The sequence below is a fragment of the Patagioenas fasciata genome, chromosome 17 (assembly GCF_037038585.1).
Source record: "Patagioenas fasciata isolate bPatFas1 chromosome 17, bPatFas1.hap1, whole genome shotgun sequence".
NCBI classification, from domain to species: Eukaryota; Metazoa; Chordata; class Aves; order Columbiformes; family Columbidae; genus Patagioenas; species Patagioenas fasciata.
The window spans coordinates 4,285,682-4,300,778 of NC_092536.1; the positions used below are offsets into that span (position 1 = coordinate 4,285,682).

The 15,097-nt window shown below is 43.4% G+C and overlaps 1 protein-coding gene across 13 annotated transcripts in view; it reads right to left on the reverse strand.

Annotated features, from left to right (window-relative positions):
- Nucleotides 1-15,097, reverse strand: part of KDM2B (lysine demethylase 2B) — a 112,112-nt gene that overhangs the window by 54,880 nt on the left and 42,135 nt on the right. For 11 of the 13 annotated variants that reach the window (XM_065852003.2, XM_071815984.1, XM_065852002.2 and 8 more), the window contains 3 exons: nt 13,510-13,603; nt 12,467-12,620; nt 3,052-3,167 (listed from right to left, as the gene is read on the reverse strand). In XM_065852003.2, the coding sequence (XP_065708075.1) occupies nt 3,052-3,167; nt 12,467-12,620; nt 13,510-13,603 (364 nt within the window). Of the gene's footprint in view, nt 1-3,051; nt 3,168-12,466; nt 12,621-13,509; nt 13,604-14,006; nt 14,033-14,345; nt 14,590-15,097 lie in introns of those variants that run through there. The other 2 variants (XM_065852008.2, XM_071815985.1) reach the window with 2 other exon arrangements.

The following is a 15,097-nucleotide window of genomic DNA, read 5'->3' on the forward strand; positions in this document are numbered from 1 at the left end:
CTTTGCAGTTCTTCAGGTCCAGCAGAGAGTAGAACAGCTTGGCCTATCTGACTGGTGTTAATTGGCCTCTAGGAAAGCCAGGCTGCAAAATGAGAGTCTCTGCAAACTGGAAGGCTGGAGAATATTTGTTTACCTCAATTGCACATTAGGAGCCGTTTCCAACAATAGACATGTTCTTTATTGCTCCTTAAAACTATTTTTAAATGGCTATAACCCTCTTAAAAAGTCTCCCAGGGATATGAGAAATTAAGCTAGAATAAGCATGACAAGTATATAAACCAGGCAATTTTATCAGGCTGTAAATCAGCATTACCGTTTCAACCATGTATTTATTCTCATCTTCACTGCTAAGACAATAACAGCTACACCTAGCATGAAAATGACTTGGAATATCAGCAATCAAAGATGATTAAGCATTATATAGCAGGTTTAAACACAGTGAAAGCGCCATAAAATTGCTCTGTGCAAAATGAAGAGGGGAAACACACCTGTATTACACTTTGAGTGTGGCAAATTACTTCGTCAATCACATCACGTAATTTACTTCTGTGCTATACACAACGGAAAGATCAATACTGATGAGAAACTCATTTGCAGTATGTTCACACTGGCAAATCTGTGCGAGCTACAGGCTGTACTGAGCCTGCTGTAGTAGCCAGTGTACAGATATAATTATTTGAACAAAGAAATTACAAAATTTGATTGGCAAAGCAAATAAAGTCGTACACACTAGAATCATAATTTGAAAACATTTACCTCTTCGAGATTCCTGTATGATATTTTTTTATTTGAGGGTGTGTTATAGTATTATTTCTAAATAACAGTATTGATTTTCCTGCCTTTTATCAAACTTCTGTATGCCTTAGTTGCACGGCTTGTTTTTTTGTTCCTATCTAGAAACTCTTGTTATTCTTCAGCTGTTCATGGAGCTTTGTTCTCATAGGGCTGCCCAGGAGCACAAGTTTGAACACAGGGTCGGGCTGTGCACGGCACGACACCAGCACACGGCAACGCAGAAGCGCCTAAAGTGTCTCTATGAAGTCATGGAAATGCTGGGCTGTTGGCTTTCATTAGTCTTTTTAAAAGCATTTAAGTATTTTTGTTTTGGGGGGGTGGGAAATGCTAAAAAAGCTATGCAGACTGTGAAGAAAATCTAAAACAAAACTGAGAAAGGTCTGATTTGGGAGTTCCAGATGTTCAGTATCCCTTTCTAAAACATTCTGATCAGACATTTTCAAAAGGTAAGTAACCAACCCAAAACCTTCCCATGGAATCAAGGTGCTGGTCACTTTTCAAAGGCATTTCAGTGGAACTTGCTGGCAACTTCCTAAAAGTTACCAAAATACCAGACTGTTACAGGGAAATCTGCCTCCTGGTCTAAAAGCTCCTGAGATCCAAGTTAGATCCAGCTTCCCAGGGAGAAGGGCCTGATGTGAAGCACAACTCAACAGCTACAGCCCGACGTGGGTGATCCTGGGTTGCTCAAGTCCTACGGGAACAAACTGTCAGCTTTTATAAAACTTCAGGAGCAAGAGTGTTTCCTTCCCAACTTCCCCATATACATCAATGGAAATAACTTGTTTCTGGCATCAAACCCTCCTCCTGCTCTTTCCTCCTCCCTGCAAATTGCCTGTGCCAGCATTTGTCCCAGTAGCAACACCCCTGTGGTGTGGAGATCTGGCAGATATTGCTGCCTCTTATTCACAGTCGCTCGGAAAACCTTCCTGTGCCCAGCACCTCTGTCTTGCAGCAGCGAGCCCCCTCCTGCTTCTGCCTTCATAACTTTGTCTGTCCAAGTCCCTTTACGCTTCTTAAGATACTTGACATTCTTGCCTTGAGACACCTACTCAAAGCCAGACTGGTGTCCACCTTCACTGCTGCTCTCTGCTACATTCCCTCTGGTTCAGTTCCCCTGAATTTCAGCTTTTCTCTTCATTGCTTTTCCACTAAGAATTCATTTTTCTGCTTAATATTCCTTCTCTTCATCAAAATAACTCCAGGTAACCATCTGCTCTTGCCACTGCTTTGCAATGTGAAGATTACCATGCCTTGTATCCCTTGAGAAGGAAGGGAGGCTGGGGGAGGACACCTGTTCTCTCACCGAGTCACGGCTGTAGTTTGAAACAAATACATATTTACTTCAGGCCTCTGCACTCCATCCAAAGAAAGGAGTTCAGGGTAAAAGCCCACGTGGAGCCAGAAATGTGAACTGCACTGATGGCCAAGACATCACCTTTTAAGACTTGTGAGTGAAGAAGAGTTGCAGCTTCCTCCCATTCTGCAGCCCAAACCTCCAACAGCACCAGAGCTGGCACCTGCGCCAGTGGTTTGCCAGCACTGACTCAGTGCAATGCCTCCAAAACTGCTACAAAAAGTCCCCAGCTGAATTTGCACAAACCACTGGTCCATTTTTGCATCAGAATGGATAAAATTTTCACTCCCAACAAAGCGGCTGCCCAGTTATCTCCTCCAAGATGTGATACTCTTTCCATCAGGTAGATGCTACACCACAAGTTCAGATTGATGTCCCACCCCAGACTCTCTTTGCCCCAAGAAATTCTTGCACAGTATTGAGTCACTGTAGAAGAAAATCCTGCGAAGTACAGAAGATGTCGTTTCACACGCAACTTCTGTGCAGGTTTGTCAGTTCAGCTGTGGACAGTAGAACCATCCTAATCCCATGAGGTCTCCAGGCTGGGGTAACCATTCCAGGGGTGCACAGAGAGATGTTATGCAGGGGGTTACCAGAACTACTGGTACAAAGGTCTGGAAAGCACAGTATGTTTTTGTGCAAAAGGGAGGTTTTAACAGGCAGACAAAAGACACAGAAGGGACACATCTGTGGGAAGCAGGGAAAAACAGATGAGTAAAACCCACTAAAAATAGTCAACATTTGAAAGACTCATTACTTCACATTTACCTCTTGTTTCAACGACTCTGACACGGAGATCCCGTCAGTTCTTGTTTGTCAGAAGAGAATATGAGAGAGAAACTATGACAGATCATAGTCACAAAGAATGTTCAGTTAAAAAGAGAATCAAGTGTCCTTACCCTTGTTCTGTCCTCAATTTCATAGATGCGAAGCTGCATGGGAACATTAAAGCTATGCAGGATATTTCCACCAAACACCAGAGAATCTACTGGAGTATAAACCGCATGTATCCACCCTAGAGAGGGAAAGCAAAGAACTGAGAATGCCTCATGCTACGTAGCGTTACAAAGCAATTTATAATCAAATTTTAATAACCCCGTGAACCCCATTCCGCCGGGGATGAGAGGCTCAGTAGTGATAGGATAACTGGTATGCTCATAGCCACACTTTTCAGATCAGTCATAGCAGAAGAACAGTATCTTACGATGCACAGTCTTACAACCCTCTATAAGTTTGGTTCTTCTATTTATTCACAGAACAGTTACAGTGTTTACTGAGAACACACAAGCTTGTGACTCAACCACATCCATGACTAAGAAGCAAATTCAGTCTGTTCAATACACTTGGTTCTCTCCGCAGGTCCTGTCAGGGCTGTGGGCTGGGGGGCTGGCCTGACTCACGGCAAACTTCTCCCACACCAGCACCGGGGCACACATCTTCACACGGCAACAATTCCACATCATCACCCGTCCTCCTTCAGAGGTGAAAGTTTCACATCCTATTATCGACTTCCTGAAGCAACTGAAAAAAATCTTTCTCACTGCAAGGCCGAAGTTAAGGGATTTAACATTCCTAATACAGGAGCTGGTGAGACTGTTCCGACCCACTCCTTGCAAGGGACTGAATTCATTTCACAGGCTCCAAAGCAAGGAAGGAATTTTCTATCACAACAAAACTCCAGGCACAGCAGTTCAGGCAGCCACACACCATCTCTTCTGCTTCTGCGCTGTTTGCTCGATACCCCAGCAGCTGAAGGACTGGCTGTGCAAGGCTGTAGCCTCTGATCTCTGCAGCGAAAAAGGAACTGATCCTGCTAATGAACTGGGACCCACAGAGACCTGACACTTTTTTTTTTTTCCTTCTTTTTTAATGAAAAGCATTACAATTTATAAACCAGCAGACTGCAAAGCAACATAGCGGGCGGTCAATTTTTTCCTAACTGTGCAGTACCTTCCACTAAAGCTGTAGCAGGTTTCCTTCACCATCAGTGAGGGAGCAGGAAAACGCTATTCAGCCTGAAGGCTTCTCCGGCTCACAGCCACCAATGTTCTCCTCCACAACAACCTTTAGACCGTGAAGGCCTGCAAAGCTGTACCTGAGAAGTCCTCGAGCCACAGCAGATGGCAGAACTGGGGATTTTATTTAAGGGCATATTGGTAGGAGAGAGGCAGGAAGGAAAAAAAACAACCAAAAACCCCACAGCGCTAGAATTTTCTCCCTGGAAACACAAGCTCATCACTATGGATGTATTTTTCGGTTGAGGTTGGAAGGGACCTCTGGAGGTGCCCAGGCGCACCTGCAGCCAGCTGAACCACGTCCAGATGGCTTCTCCATATCTCCTGGGACAGTGACTCCACAGCCTCGCTGGGCAACCTGTTCCAGTGCTCAGTCAAGTTACCGGTCTGATTCCACATGAAAAATGTGAGACATATAAAAAAGCATGTGGCTGACAGCTCCAGTATTATTGCATCCTTCCTGCTCCAGTTAGTATAATTTCAATTACAGTGTTGCTCGCAACGATCCAGTCCATTTATCACTTCCAAATCAAGAACAAGCAACTATAGATGATTATTTTTTTCATGGAAAGGTAGTGTAAGAACTCCATACATCAACACTATAAAAACTCTTCACAATTGAAGTGGTTCGCCACCTCACCTGAAATAAAGTCTGTACTAAGAGGAAAATACTGGAAAAATAAACGATCCTCCTGATCCTGGTCTTTGGGAAGGAAAAAGAGAAGCAAAGTCAAGGAAGTAGGGGCTATTGTTTCTGCTAGGTAACCAACGATTGACGTGGCTGGGGGAAAGAACGGAAACCACAAGCTGAAGCAAATCTATCGCTGGGTCCCCAGAGCAACTCACTGCACAGGTGCTGAAACACAGAGTCAATTTGCGTGACAGTTCGGCTCAATTGGCAGCTTTAGAGATGAACAAACTGGAGCTGGAAAAAATGAAACGACTCATCCACAGCCACACAAGTGAGCGGTGGCAGGAGACAGGTGAGTTATTGGCAGAACACGATGAGTCCCCACCGCCGCCTCCCGCTGCAGTTCTCTCAGCACAGTCAATGTACAAACATGCTGGGGTCGGCAGATACAAGAAGTTATTTTCATGGAATCATCAACGTAATCCTAAATACAATTTGTTATCAAATACTTACAATTTAAGTAAAAAGAGTAACTGAGCTGAAATCTGAGAGGTAAAAGGGAGATATCCTCTATTTTCTAAAAAAAACGTGAAAGAATCTATCACTGGCCTGAGCCAATGCTCCAGCAAATGGTGTCCCAGGCATGACAAACCCTCAACAGAAAGATTAATGAACACGAATACAGTTTCAATCCTGGATTGTTGAGGAGCTGGTAGAGGTGCAAAGTGAAAGTCTTCCATAAAGTATCTGAGACAACCTCTGGTTCTGCAGACAATGTATTTAATTCTCTACTCACATCTATAATCCAGGTCTAAACTTCTCTTACAAACAATTAGTACCTTCAGCTCCTAACTTCTGAACTAACTAAACACTAGGTCCTTCAAGATGCACGTATTTCTAACAAGAAGACTGAAAATATTGCTTTTTATGACACAGTTCTCAATAACAAAACCCGGTAATAACAAAGCACTAAAATCCATCAGGGTAGTGAAAATAAAAATAAACCAGAGACCAAACAACAAACAGAGTCACTAAATGTTAAGTCTTTGGACATAAAGGTCCTACCACTACCCAGCGCAGGGGGTGGGATGATTTCCAGACACAGCTCAGATGGGGAAGGACGATGGCCGTGAGCACCATCCCCTACCTGCTGGCCAGCGCTGAGCTGAGCACGCAGCTACACCTGGGCATTCCCAGATCTCCAGCAGATCACGTGCAGGATCCAGCTCTGGGCTCCTCCGCCAGCTCCAGGACACGGCCCTGTCAGAGGCATCACCTGCTCACCAGCGAGATTTTGGCCGCTCAGCTGCAGAGCGTTTTTCAGTCAGGTTGCATCCCAAAATAGTTTGACTTGCCTGAGGAATGTACGCGCAATACTGAATCTGCAGTGACACACGCACCGAGAGGTGTATTCCGGAGATGTAGGACACTATGGGCAAGATCAGACAAAAAAGATGGAGAACTGACAAGGTAGAAAACCACAGGAAGACTGGGACAGATGCTACAAAGCAAAAAAATCAAAAGCTCCTGTTCTAGTATTAACAAAGCTGTGTACGGAGAAAAACTGAAGAGGCCAGTGCCAGAAAAGTACAAGTAGGAGGAAGCAGAGATGAGCAGAAAACAGCAGTTTCCACGAGGGTAATATTTTGTGGAAACGAGCTCTGAGAACAGATAAGCTTGGATGGCACATTCAATTCATTCCCACAGCTTAGACACGAGCACGACTTGGAAATAAACTGAGGAGGATGAAAGTTCATTGTGACCATTTGCAAACAAGAACACCCATCTTCTAAGCTTCCCAATTATAAAGATTTTTGATGAGGAAGACAGAGCTTCCAGACTAGGAGCATGCTGAACATGTGTGTAAAAAAAAAGGACAGCCGAGGAGATTGCTTTGGCGCCATCTGCACCGATACAACCCACCATCTCACCTTCAGCTACGCCGTTACTTTTCACCAGACGGACTGATGGGTCTGGCAACACGTACAATGACACGACTCCATGCTGGACAGCCTGTCGCGTCTACTCAGGTACATCTGCATCTTCCAGCTCAGCAACTCCTGTTCACACACACCCTGGTACTACTGCACAACCCTGCATATCCCATGGGTTAGTGCAAGACAGGAGGTAACATCTGTCCCCTTGGTAATACTCTCCAAAAGTGTCACATTCTCAAAATAGGGAAAGCAACACAGGATAAAATGCCACAGATTTAATTTTATCCTTAATACTAAAAAAAGCACTGGAGTAATATCGGAACAAATGGATTAAGGGTTGAAAAAGTCGGAAGGCAATGGAATGAGATGCTGTTCATTTTTGGCTGAAGGACACAAACAAAAGCACCTGCAAAACATTATCTAAGGCTACAATTAGATCTTCCAGATGAAAGACGTGCACCGTGCGGCTTCGAGGATTAGTCACGAATTAGAAAACTCTTCCTCGTGGGTGAGCAGCTTCAAACCTGTGCTGAGCACAGCACCGAGGGAGCAGCAGCGGCTCCTGCCCCGGCACAAACCTCAGCCCCTGCACCAGCTCAGTTGGACGGGAACAGGGGGTCTGGGGGCACAGACACCACACAGTCACCTTCACAACCCCCACTTCGTTCAACAAGAAGACTGTCCATTTATGGTTGTTTTCTGAACTCAATCTTTTTTATTTCAGTTCTTGGTGGCTAATGAGTGCTTTTACCCACCCAAAACAAACCTAGTGTATGAAGCCAAGCCAACATTGAGCTGGAATTCTATTCAGGAGGCTCAGAAATACCCGCAGCTGATTTACAGTTATCCTAAGAAACACTTGAATATTTAGATGTTATCACCTCTAGTAAATCAAGCAGGTAAAATTAACAGTAACAGAAGATTTTCTGAACAGTTAAAACAAAGATATGATCTCATTATCTTTTGAATTTTATAAATCAAGCATTATTAAACGCTGCAAACTTATTAGAAGGTTTCAGGGGCCTGCAAATTCCTACTGTATCTTCAAGGACGCAATCATCCATCTGAGAACAATAAAAAAGAATATTAACTTATAAAGCTATGGGGCAAACAGACTACAAGCTCCAAGACAAACCCATGGTGCATTTGTTTCCATTAGTAATTAAACAGTTATTTTGCTTTGTGACATAGAAGACACACATTTTTTCCTCCAATTCTACAGCAAGTGGGGGTGAAAAAGATGAAATATCTGTATCTCAAAAATGAAAAGTGACTAAGGAGATCACCTTACAGTGGGCACTGCCAGCAAATGAGGCATTATTTCTCTCATCTCAGAAGAAGAATGATTGTGTCGTAGCACAGCACTCTCAATCTTGCATCACTTGATAAGAATTAGGCAGAGCACTGCAGAGCAACAGCACTAAAAATCCAGCATCATGCTGTCGCCTTCTACCTGAAACCAGACACACGAGGCAAAACCCCTCCTCTCTGATCCTCTCCACTGATCTTTGTCGCTTGGTCCCCAAAGGTTCCAGGCATGGAGCTTCCATTAATGTCAGTGGCAGCTTCCAAAATGGGAAAAGGGAACAGCAACCAAAAATAGCCAGGCAGCTATGCAGCCCTAGCACAACTCCCTGCAAAAAATGTACCGGTCAGACTTCAGCAGCCTGTCATTCTCCTTGATATAAAGGCTATTTGCTGCCTTCTGGCCCCATTACATCATAATTCATCAACTCCTGACTGGCATAGCAGGGGTGACCTAAGACCCCTCCCACTCGCAATAGGCAAGATCCTACTGATAACCACCGATACAGTACCTGAAGCACTCGGAATCCTTGCAAATAGCTGCCCTGAGTCAAGCACAAAACATCCCTTTCTGTCTACTGTCCTTCCCAAAAACATTAATCTAAAAAACTCATTATTTCTGCATTTGACTGGACAGAAGAACTTTGGAGCACTCTCATGTTACCATAATAATCACCACAGACCAGAGAGAATATTTTGTTAGACTGTGGATCATTTTTCATCTCTCAAGAAATCCAGAGTTGTAACAGCACATTTCAATGTTAAAGGGCCCAAAGTGCATTATAAAGAACATAAGAAAACCAGAGCAAAACAAACAGCTTACTCCTCAATGGAACACTGCCAACTCCAAGGTGAGACCCAACTGTTATGAAATAGCACACAGCACTACTGAGAGGCTGAAGGGGAGCCAAAAAGGAACATCGTGTCCATTTGCCATCTCCTCCCAAAACCAGAATGTTTGCAAACTTCCTTAGACCAGTCACACTGCAAATCCTGGAATCAAACTGTATCCACAGTAAGCGTGGCGACTGCCTTGGAGGTCGGCAAAACCTGTCTTCATGAAAAGAAGAAAATCCGAGTTGATCCACATTCTGGCAGACTACATTATCAGTAACAATCCAGAACTGACTTGAGTTCGCCTTTTCAAGACACGTAATGATCCTACTCTTACTTTACAATATTAACAGAGACAAATACTGCAAGACAAATTTTCCACAAGAGACTACCAGCTGGCCTGCTTTTGTATGTCCCAATTTTGCACGTGCAAATGCTCTTAAATTTCAAGTGTGTCTACACCAAACATATATAAACACACACGAAATAAAAAGGTCAAAGCAAACAGGTTTAATGATTTCAAACTACTGCAGGATCTTGTTTGCAGAGGACAAGAGGGAAGGAGGAAGACAATATCCATGTCAGAGTTCTACCACTTACAATCAAACTGACATATTCAGCAAGCAGATTGACAGAGGATGAATATTTCATTTTGTGTATGCTTAGATTTGAGCTCAGGTTTAGGTACCAACAGCGAAGTTTAGGAGTACACTTCATAACACCAGCACCAACACTTCACACATCCTCCCTGCAAGTCATCACTGGACACACACAATGTACTGAAGAAAGCACAAATAATACTGGGCAAGCTCTAGATCTGCATGTGACTAATAGAATTTCTTTGTTTCCCTACTGAGACAATAACTGAGCTCTGAGATTATGCTTTTCTTCTACCAAATCATCACAGCTTATACCTGAAAAGAGAAGCAAACTCTATAAAGAATTTTCCTTCTGTTTGGCAGGTCGGTCAGATCTGCAGCATCCACTGTCCACTACACCAAAGTAAGACTGATTAACTTGACCACATTTCATTCGTGTTCAACACCTAATCATATGAAGGATTTAACATTGCTCATGGTAACATATACAGTGCAAACACCCAGAGCATTCTTTACTAATGTCTTCCTGAGTAAGGACAAGTTCTGTTCCACCCTGGGAAAAAAAACAGTCAGATTTCTACAGGAAAAAAAAGATTCACTGACACTGGTAACGACTATAGCTTCCTCCCCTCTTGAACCTTCAGCCGTTTTACATCTTGAATCTATATCTGGCCATAAACCTCAGTGTGGCACAATGCGGTATATTTCTCAATCACCAATTATGCTGACATCAGTTTAGACAATAACATTAGAAGGAAAGGCCAGGTTCCTAGTTGATTTCATCACTTCACCACAGAGTTTACCAGAGTTGATCACCCTTGACTCATCAGTGGAAACCAGCAAAGTGGGAGGTGAGAACTTGTAACGTGAGAAGTCCCGTGGGGCCACCAGGAGCGCAGCTCGGCTCCTACACAGCATCCCGCCAAATCCCAGCTTAATTTTCCCCACCCTGTGCTTAGGAGGGACTCCGAAAATGCTGCAAGATGCACTTTGTCCCATAACAACTCATGATGCTGACAATACTTGGCTCCATTTCTCCTTGACACCACAGCTGTGGTTGTGCCTCTCAGTGCCTTGCAGGGTTCGAAGCACAGGTAGAAATTAACTGGTTTAAACTTAATCCTGAAAGGACGATGGCAGTGATGGAGAGGAAGATACCTTGTGGCCCTGTTGAGCACTATGATTACGTCTTCTGTAAGAACAGTTCCCATTCTCGATCAAGTGGTTTGTATTTTCAGGGATTTACTGCATCCACTGCTGATCCTAGATCCTCAGAGAAACCATCCACCTCCCCCAAGCCTACGATTTCCCTTCCTCACATGTCCTGTTACGGTCTCCTCTACCTACTTCATCCTTACGCTGCTTTGGTACAACAGCATTTCTAGGATCACCTCCAAAAATGACTTGAAAACAGGAGCAGAGCAGGATATTTAGTCGAAAAAGGTCCTTTGCTGAAGTGTTCTCCATTCACAGCCCAGCTGAGCACCAGCAGTATCGCTCTGCACTTTCTCTGACCACACCTGCAATTAAAAGGTATTTTCTTCTGGATGAGATGAGGATGGTGAAGACTTTATCAGGCTCAGCTGCAAGTATGGGACACAGTGGTTTTACAGGCACCTGTTATCAGAACCTAAACAGTATGAACACTTACAAAGTACATAAAAAACACATTCAAACATTAACTAATGGGACAGGCATGCAAAACAGTGCAAATAGGTCGTAGGAACTGACCTGTTTTACACAGCTATGCTCAATTCAGTGACCTGGAACAGCCTTTAATTAGGCATTTCCATGCTCTTAAAATAAACATAGAAATAATGCCCTTTCACATAAATAAGAGATTTGCAAATAAGTTTTCCAAACAAAATACAGCAGAACAAAACCCCTTGAATCCATGAGGTGCTTAAGGAGAAATTACTTATGTATGCCTTTCAAATATGGCACGGTCCCTAAAAGGTCTGAGGTATTGGCATTTCTACACTTTGGGCTTTCCTAAGAAAACAGAAATGACAGTCGAAAACCACATTTGGAACTACTCCACTTCACCACCACGTTACAGTTGTGTGCTGTACAAGCTCCCACAACTCCCTGTATCCTGATTGCTAAGTGTGACCAAACTAACACACAGAAAGTCTCATCCGTAGGAGGCTGCTCACAGAGGAACGAAGATAAATACGAAGATGCAGTAATGGGATCTAAGCAAACAGCACAGGCACACTCAAACACCCAGTTCAAACAGTAACTGCACATTCTGACCTGTTTCAAGGGAAGACCTAATTCCTTCAACGGATTAACTCCTCCACCTTCAAAGTCATTGCGCTTGTCACCTCCCAAGCTGATTCTTACCAAAGACTTACAAATGTGCAAATCTGTGGCCTTCAGTTGATACTAACAATGCTCCCTAGTTGGTAACAACATCGCCGCTGTCTTCACACGACCTGCGTTCGCTCTGTCTCCAGGATTAAAAAATAATAATCCTATCTCCACAGAGTAATTCCAGAGTTGAAGAACTACCAGCCTGTCTTTCTGTCACATAGAAAGGCTACCTATATTTATTTCCCTGGTAAGATTCACTAGGCAGAGGCAACACATTATGTATTAGAATCAAATTTATGGTCCCATAATAGTCAAAGAGAGAAAAGCCCGATATAATCTTAAAGGAGTTGTGTTACAGATTGCAGCATCCTTAATCCAATATAGGCAGGAGCAGAAAGGGCTGAAGCCACCAGCCTTCAATGCAACTATTTGGTTCCAGAGACCCAAGTCCTGTCTCCCTTTCCCCAGTGCAGCACCAGCGATCACTGCACACACTTCTCACACAACATTTTTCACCATTTTATAGAAAATTAAGTGCATTCAGTCCCAAGTCCTCCTTTCACCACAGCAAATAAAAAGCTCAATACCGGGTTTAAACACAGAGGACTGTTTCATAGAGAACTGTTAGCCAAGCACAAGCCCAGTGATTCCAAATCCAGTCAGTTAACAAGCGATACCTGAAGGAATGAAGAACGTATAGCCTTGTTTCAGCTCAATTCTTTGGCATCGCTCCACCCTGTCTCCCAGAAAGATATCACTTTGCTTTCCCGAGAGAACCCATTCTTCATAAAGTTCTAGGTTCTGCAGAGTAGGCGGAATCAGCCAGAAGATCTAAAAATAAAGCCAAGATTTAACTATTACCAACAGTCAACAAAAAATAAATAGCTGAGAAATTCCAGCAAGGTGGTCATGTGTTGGACAAATGAATGTGTAACACCGAGCCTGCTTTTGGCATAAAACACGTCCTCCAGGTGTGGGACACAGAGGGACACATCAGCCAGCAGCAGCACTTAGTCCATGTGCTGGAAGTGGCAGATAATCATCAGTTGTCACCTCTCCTCCCTGCAACATCTCGCTCAGGAGATGCCCGCACAGTTTACTCCCAGTTCAAACCAGTGTGTTTGTACAGTACAACTTCATTGGAGTGTACAGAGGAGCAGCATCTGTACCACGGACTTGTTCAATCTGCTGCACTGATTTGAGTTCCCACTGTTGACACTAGAATTGTGAAAAGCAACCTCAAACAGTGGAGCTGTGAATGTAGCTGTATTTTTTACATGCTGTATTTTTTTAACGCTTCTGTATCCTGTAGCGTTTCAGTTCAGGCATAGTGTGCATGTGGAACATGGAATCTCAACAAGGAAACAGAAGCTTTAGCTACAGGAGACTCGTGAGGGCACCCTGACCCAACAAGGGTACACACACACACACACTGCAGGATGATACTTCTAATCCATGCAGCAATCACAAGCCTAAAAGCACCACCAACAGCAAATAACACACCTGATATTTCAAATAAAACACTGTTTGTTTCATAAAGATGAATGGTGTCCTAGTTCAGCAAACTCCCTGTACATCAACAAATCCAGCTGAAATAGACTGATCACTGACTAGACCCTCCCACCCAAAAAGAGAAGAGAAATACAAGATATATAAAAGAAAACAACCCCTCCCCTCTATAAGAGATACATAGAAATAAAAACAAATGAGGTTTACCTACCTTCCCCCCACGGAAAACGTGATACCACACTGACGTGCCACCAAAATCAATATGAAAATCAGTGAAGCATCCTTTCACACTCATCAAACAGTACCTGTGAGCAGAGGGAAGGACAAAAATTAATCAGCCTGAAACAGTATTTTTCACAACTGAATTTGCAGAGGTCAACTGCGTGTGCGGCGCTGTCTCCACCAATTAAGTTTCTGCATTTATATTACTGAGATTTGTTTCATGAAGTAACTATAACTATTTTCTTGCTGAAAAATGCAGAATTCCACATTTGAGTTTGCTATTCATAAAACGGCAGCCAAAGCTTTCCGAGCTAATGAATGGAAAAACATTAAAAGTTCTGTTGTTCAGCAACATTTCTGCTGCCCCTGCCAGCCCCCAGGGCGATCTGCTCAATGCTCCCCGTCACCGCTTGGACACAAATTGCTTCAAAGAGCAAAGTTTTGAAAAACCTAATTTGCTTATAAACCCTCCTGAATGTTCTTTACCTACTTGCCATCTTTGCAAGGACTGGGGGACAGAAACCTCTTTTGGCAAATTAACTCCTTTCTGTTCACATTTCTAGGCATTTCTGCATCAAAATACATAAAGGAACCAGCTGGTAGCATCTCTAAGTATCAAATGCACTATTTTTTATGCCGTCTTGATTCCGGTTTTCACAGCAGTTGAAAGTCAGCGGCGCTGGAAGGAGATACAAGAGCTTTCATGTCGCTGCATGAATCTCCAGCCTCCAGCCACCATCTGTAACTAATGGCCGAATTACAGCCGCCCTCCTCACTGTAGCACCTTTGCAAACGCAGGAAACACACACCACTTAACCCACTAACCTCTTTTCCTTGTTCCGGTCTCCGTTTCATGGCTTTTTTTTAGCCCCCCCCTTCTTTTTTTTTTTTTTCTTTTTTTTTTTGTTAAAGGGGGATTACGCAAACAGCACCAGAACGGGATTTGTTAAAGAAAAAAGAAAGGAAAAAAAGAAAAAGAAAAAAAAGAAAAAAGGTTTCATTTAACTGTGTCTTTTTCTCATCACATTCAGGTAGGGAGAATCTCGGCAGTATGCAGACGGCGTGCAAAAGTCCCTCTAGATGATAGGCTGGAAAGGACCTGACCATGTGTGTGCAGAAGGCTGGCAAATCAGAGCCACTATAGGTATATAAGAGCCCGCTGCCTAGCAACCACATCCCGACCCGAGCTGACAGAACCAGACGCAATGCTGTCATGAACACAGTCAATTTGCGGGCTTCAAAAAAGGTCCTGGGCCTTCATCTCACAATTAAAACCTCTCCTTGTGCAACTCCTCGCCTCTCCTCTTGCCCACTCTGGAATTTTGTTTAATTATTTTCTTTTTCAGCCTTGGTAAGCAGGAAAGGAGCTTTTTGCTGCCCCTGGGGTATTTCAGATGCTTCAAAAAAAACATCACAGCTCGCCAAGAAGCTGTCTAGACTCTCGATATGCTCCATTTCAAAATACGAGTCCTTCCCTCCCAAATACATTTTGTTTTTTTAATTTCTCCTTTTATGTTTTCTCCACCAAGATGTTGTTGATTACAAGTCAGATAGAATTTTAAAAGGACAACAAAAAA